This window comes from Apis dorsata, unplaced genomic scaffold (genome assembly GCF_000469605.1).
Source record: "Apis dorsata unplaced genomic scaffold, Apis dorsata 1.3 scaffold_77, whole genome shotgun sequence".
Taxonomy (NCBI): domain Eukaryota; kingdom Metazoa; phylum Arthropoda; class Insecta; order Hymenoptera; family Apidae; genus Apis; species Apis dorsata.
The window spans coordinates 90,178-96,566 of record NW_006263375.1 but is presented as its reverse complement, the minus strand read 5'-3'; the positions used below and the strand labels follow the sequence as shown (position 1 = coordinate 96,566).

Genomic DNA, 6,389 nt, shown 5'->3' with positions numbered 1-6,389 from the left:
AAAAAAAAAAAAAAAAAAAAAATAAAAAAAAATGAAAAAGATAGGTTAAATAAATGAAAATATTAAGCGAGGATCGAAATTACCATCGACGCCGGAATCGCAGTTCGAGGGTCACCTTTCCTTTTCATCCTCGCCAGGACTGTTTGTATTTTCAACCGAGCTTCGATTCTTGCCTGGATTCAAAGGGATTACGAGGTTGGAGAGGGGATGTGATTCAACTACGCACGGACGTGATACCAAAATTTACCAAAAAAGCAACACTTTTTTCACGTGACACAAAACCGATGATATATCATCTTCACTTTTATCTTATGATACCAAATAGCACTACTACCATCATCATTACCACCATCCACCACCACCATCACCATCATTATCTTCTATTCTAAATTTAAATTTACACGATTGTTAATAATTATCCTCTTTCGAATTTACTTTCCGAGAGAAAGATACTACTAAATTATTGTGCATACATTTGATCAATACATTGTATCGTGATTTTTCATTAATTTCATTGCGATATCGTATATAGAATCGTGAATTTGGAAGATTTTATCGTATCGTATCCACCGCGATTAACCGAGTGAAAAAAGTGAAGAATTAGATGGACTAGATTTTTCGAAATAATACGTAGATACGTATCTGTATTATTCCAATATGTGTCAACTTTGGAAATCTCGAATAATCGAATAATTCATGCACTACGTGTTCTCCGTTTCGAACAATACAATTCGACTTCACACAAAAGAGAGAGAAAATGCATTGTTCGTCCAAATGTCGCAAATAACACTCGAGTCAATTTCACGTTTACGTTTAATCGCTTAATTATCTTCGTAAATAAACGATCCGGATCGAATCACTCAATCGTATATCCTAACCTCGAAACTTACCTTCGAATCCTTGATTGTCGTGAATCTCTCGCGGCGGGCCAGTCATGTCCTGGCCCTCCAACACCGCCAAAAGACACTGATGTATGCAAATGTACTGTTGCTCAGTCTGGACCATCCACACGCGCTCCTTCCTCATCGCCCACACTATTCCAAAGATATCCACGTACTTGGACACCAGGATCTGTTGTAGTATTCTGTCCAACGTGATGAACGTACCGCTACGACCGACTCCCGCGCTGCAATGGACCACGATCGGCCTCTGATCCGGCCTAACCCTTTCCCTAAACGCTCGAACGAATCTGGCCAACGTTTGAGGGGGATTTGGAACGCCAAAATCCGGCCACGTTGTGAAATGGAAGTGTTGAATCACTCTTTTCGCGTCACCCTGTTGAAGAAAACGCCTTTGAAAACTGTGCAATTGTGATTACTTATTTCTGAAACGGTTAATTCGTCCGTTCGCCTGTAGCGGGCAGTGCGTCTCCACATGCGATACACATCTTGATCGTTCGTCGATAAAGACGTATCCTACTCACTCTGCACAGCATGAACTCCGTGATGCTCCAATCGGGATAATGCGTCTCGTTCAATATGGTTACACAAATGTCACCGTAATAGACTGGATGAGTGTCGACTGGCCAATAATGGTCACACTTCTCTCTTCCCTTCTCGATACACCTGGTCAGCATTACGATCGCCCTGCTGTTGCTTTCCCAGACCATTCTCCAGAAATCGTCACGCGTCGAGTGCAAAGGACCTTGGGTGACGATGAACTCTCTCGGAGAATTGTGCCCCTGATTCAAAAGAGAAGTTTCGAAAAAAAGGAAAGAGAAAAGAATATTCTCGTTCTCTCTGAAATGAAATTCAAATTTCGTTACTCACGGGGACGTAATTGGCGTTGATGTAATCGGAACCCTCCTCGTCGTCCACGGGTTGCAATTTGAATCTGCTGTGATCGTAAGGTAAAATATTCGTGAAACGATTCTTCGGCCTGTTGCACGGTAGATCGGCGGCTGTGCAAGGTTGATCCCTTCCGACGTGTTTCAACTCTTCGAACTCCTCCGAGAAACGGAAATCGGAATCGGCCGACATGGTCCGATAATGTTCAGAAAAATCTTCTATCTTGATTGGCCGACTAAATAAAAAAAAGAAGGGGAGAATTATTATCGAAAAATCATTTAATTTTTCAAATTAATATTTAAATCAAATTATTTATAAATTAAATTAATTATTTAAATTATAGAATTAGATATTAGACCTGGTATCGATCACGCTGTCCGGTAGGGACAAATTGTCGGTGGTCCTCGTTTCGGTTGTCTTCCGTCCCTGACTTCTTCTCCGCCTGACCAATAACCCGATACCCAATAAAGCCAGTAAAAGTACTATCGGGACCGTGACTCCAACTATGATAGCCGTATTGTCCTTATCTACATCGGAAGAAGATATATTAAAGATAATTAAGAAAGAAAAAAAAAAAAATTTACTAAATATTAATACGATTACTCCGCCAGATAATTACTTAGAATTCTTTTAAAGTCATCCTAATTATAAATTCTTGAGTAAAGAGGTTATCTCTGCACATCTTACCTGCCAGCAGCAATCCTTGGACAGACATGTACACGAAATAACGAGGCATGTATTTAGCAAGCTTCCTACGCCACGATTAAACCGCGAAACGAAACGAATGCTTGGAATAAACGCGCATTCGAAACGGAAGAAAAGGCGAGTCCTTCAACGGAGGAAAATAATGAAAAAAAAAAGAAAAAAAAGAAAAGAAAGAAAAAAATCTCACGAACCTCTTGAGAATCGGTTCGAAACCGAGGGGGAGGGGGGAACGCGTTCCCGTTTCGAGGAGAATTCAAGAGGATTTGCTAAGATCGGTCGAAACGATTGCCGGGAGCACAAGCAGCTCTTCGCACGATCGTTCTCACCTGTTTGAATCGGGAAACTGTAACTCGTGTCCGTGAATTTGTCCGGGGCGGTGAACGCGCGAACTTTTACTCTGTACGTGGATCCAGATTTCAACGGGCCGTTGCAGTATCCGATCTTGTTGTCGCAATTCTCGCTCCCGATCGTGAAATCCTCCACGGAACCGTTTTTGAAAGGATAGTAAGGCTCCATCACCTGAAAGTTGTTAAACCGATCAATTAATTTGTTCGTCGATTTAAAATTTGTTATAGAAGAAGAGAATTCTTATTATATTTAATTATATATATTTGCATTTGTGACAGTAGTGATAAGTGTTTCTTATATTTTATTATTACTAAGTTATTATTATTCTATTATTCTATTATTATTATTATTATTATTATTACTATTATTACTATTATATTTATTCTATTATTCTATTATTACTAAGTTTTTTTTCTGCACGTAGCTTGCGGCTACGTTACGTCCAAAGTAAGAATAATTCCAAGAATTAATAATATCGGAGGGCAATTATCTTTGTAATCGTGTAATATTTTTTATTTCACATTCGTACCATATTTTCTCAATTTGCACGCGTATATCGAATCGCGTATAAATATCGCGTATTATCATGTTGTTTTTCTTTTTTTTCTTCTTCTTCTTCTTTCATGTTCTGATTTATGCACATGATTTTATGATTTTCTTCTTCGAGGAAATTTTTTTCAGGGACACGGTAAATCAACTTCGATTATTATTCCTCTAGATAGAGACTAGAATGTACTTAATTATTTTCCATTCCCCTCCGATATTAATTAAAAAACACGATTAAGAAAAAAAGGAGAGACACCAAATATAAAACTAATTTTTATAAACTAATACCCATTAATTATTACCTGCGTGAAGAATTTCGTACTTTTCAAAATCAACTCCTCTAACACGTTCATGCTGTCATATCCAATTGATAAAAGCAGATTCAAAAGAAAAGCTTCGCTTAAAAAGAAAAGAAAAGAAAAGAGAAATACCCTTTCCTCGAGCGATCGACATATTCGTACTATTTCATTATATTTTTATGCAGCATGAAGGATGCTGCCCGTTTAATTTCCACCACGTCTCACCATTACGACAATGATACGACGATTCGGCCTCTAACGACGACGACCAGAATCGACCGCGTTCACCGATCGACTGTTCCACGCGGAGGAGGTTACCGCAACGCGCGACAATTGCAACGTATACAAACGATTGTTTATGCGTGGTCTTAAGACAGCCCGTTCGCCCGTCCGTGATCCGGCAACTAAACGAGTTGCAACGCGCCGCGTTTAATTTATTTTACATCTTACGATTGCAATATCGTCCGCCGTGACGCATCTTGCGATGAAAAAAATTTGACGTAATCGACCATTATGCGCCTTCCCAGAGACTTGCAATTCCTTGCGCGATGCCGACCGATTGAAACAGTGACGATATACACACACACACACATATATATATATTTGTCAAACGTTAGAACTTTCGATCACGAAAATAAACGAAAATAAAGATATTAAATTTGATCACAAGTTGAGAAGAATTTTCTCTATTCTTCAACAGCTTATATATAAAATAGAATCTAGGAAAAGAATTTTTGAATCTTTTACCTGATACGGGGGCCAGATACTGTACGCCTGAACATCCCTCCAACTGGGCATCTCCAAGCCAGACGCGTTCTTGCTGTCGTCCTCGGCGACGATGATCGTGTAGGACGTGACGGCTCCGTTCTGCTCGCTGAAGTAATTTTTCCTGAACCGTATCTGTATCGTTGTGCTGCTCCTGCACACCTCGGTCGGCACCACCTGCGTGGGCGGTTTAGGAGGAGCGAGGATCGGCATCTTCTGCTTCCACGCCGCCTCAGGCCCGAACCCTATCCTCGTCTGCGCTTGGATCCTGAACATGTACGTCTTTCCAGGTATCAGAGACTTGATCACGCCGCGGTATTCGTTCGGCTTGAAATCCTGCATCTGAGTGTGGTTCGAGCCCTGAATCGAGAGAGGAGAATGATAATTTACTTGGACGATTAATTTAAACCTGATCACGATCTCTTTAACTCCTATGTATCGTCCTCCAAGCTTTGCTTTTAATTGCTTGAAAATAGTGTGCGTATATGTGTATGTGTGCGTGTGTCGAGATACGTGCGTGTTTTTTTTTTCTTTATCGGTTTTCCTTCTTCTTCTTCTTCTTACTCCTTTTTTCCTCCCCCCTCCTCTCATCCATTTTTCAATTCGAGCGCCTTAGAGCTTCCGTTTTGCGCGTGATATATCGAGGATAGGCGAGGCGTACACGAGGATGAGTCACGATTCAATGCTGCTCGTCTCTCCGCGAGACGAAGAAATTAATTCGTCGACGTGTTAAACGGAATTGAAAAAAGTAGAAATGATTGATGATTCGTACGAGGAGGTATCGTTAATTAAAATTTTGATACTCTGATTTATATTGGATGAGAAGAGCAAGATAAGATTGAATTTGTGTCACGTTATATCGGTTCGTTAAACTTTTCCATCGAATTAGGAAGAACGATTGATGATGATAATAATAATAATAATAATAATAGGGGAAAAAGAAGTGTATACTCACGTCCAAACCGTAGGTGATGGTGTATTTTATTATTATGCCGTTCTGCTCTTGGCTGGGGAGCGACCACTCGAAGCTAATGTCGCTCGGTTGAATATCCGTGGGATGGAACTTCTCCACCTTTCCGGGATAGGACTCGCTTGTGGTGAAACTCGCGCTCAGAGGATTCGATATTCTCAGATAAGAGGATGCGGTCCCGGAACGGACCACCAATGTGAAAGTATAATTTCTATGCGGTTTCAAATCGGAGATCGTTATCGAGTTCACGGTGGTGATGTTCTGAATGTAATTCCCCTCCGTGTTTATGTATTGAACCTCGAACGCGTCGTACTGTCCACGCGGTATGTCCCACGTAAGCGTGATCCTCGTGTCGTTGATGTCCATGGCTTCGATGGATGTGACCGGTTCGGGATCTGAAAGCAGAAAGTTCGAGAGAGTGAAAATCGAAAATCGAAAATCGATCTGCATGCCTCGATCTGTCTCTCCTCTATTCTCCGTTATGGTTAATTACATTTCTTTTTTTTTTTTTTTTTTTTTTTTTTTTTTTACAGTTTTTAGCAGTTTTAAGGATCTCGAGCACCATAAGCAGGCTGAACTTCAAACTTGAATGAAGTTACCACGTTCTTAAGTGGAATTTCTCAAGTGGGTCTGTCGTACTGTCTCGGTGTACGCCTCGGTGTGCGTATTAACGATCAAGCGGGATCAATGATAATTAATGGAAAGACGAGACGGGCAAGATTTTTCAAATCAAATCTTGTCTATGGAAGAAAAGAAAAAAAAAAAAAAGAAAGAAAGAAAAGATAAGGCAAAAACAAGTTCACGCAACTTTTTCAAAACATACCTATATATATATACATAATGCAAAATATATATATACATAATCTCACAGTGTGTAATCATTTCTGAAAATTGCAGTAGAAATATCGAGTATACTTTATTTTTAAATACGATTTTCACGTAAATAATTTCAATATCACGATCTCGATC

At 39.9% G+C, this 6,389-nt stretch overlaps 1 protein-coding gene across 1 annotated transcript in view; it reads right to left on the bottom strand.

Annotated features, from left to right (window-relative positions):
- Positions 1 to 6,389, bottom strand: part of LOC102679852 (tyrosine-protein phosphatase 10D) — a 40,690-nt gene that overhangs the window by 1,137 nt on the left and 33,164 nt on the right. The window contains exons 12-20 of the mRNA XM_031508204.1: positions 5,406 to 5,815; positions 4,433 to 4,810; positions 2,819 to 3,011; positions 2,475 to 2,489; positions 2,146 to 2,314; positions 1,770 to 2,022; positions 1,424 to 1,681; positions 891 to 1,275; positions 84 to 173 (exon numbers count right to left, since the gene is read on the bottom strand). Coding sequence (XP_031364064.1) covers positions 112 to 173; positions 891 to 1,275; positions 1,424 to 1,681; positions 1,770 to 2,022; positions 2,146 to 2,314; positions 2,475 to 2,489; positions 2,819 to 3,011; positions 4,433 to 4,810; positions 5,406 to 5,815 — 2,123 coding nt within the window. The 3' untranslated portion in view covers positions 84 to 111. The remainder of the gene's footprint in view (positions 1 to 83; positions 174 to 890; positions 1,276 to 1,423; positions 1,682 to 1,769; positions 2,023 to 2,145; positions 2,315 to 2,474; positions 2,490 to 2,818; positions 3,012 to 4,432; positions 4,811 to 5,405; positions 5,816 to 6,389) is intronic.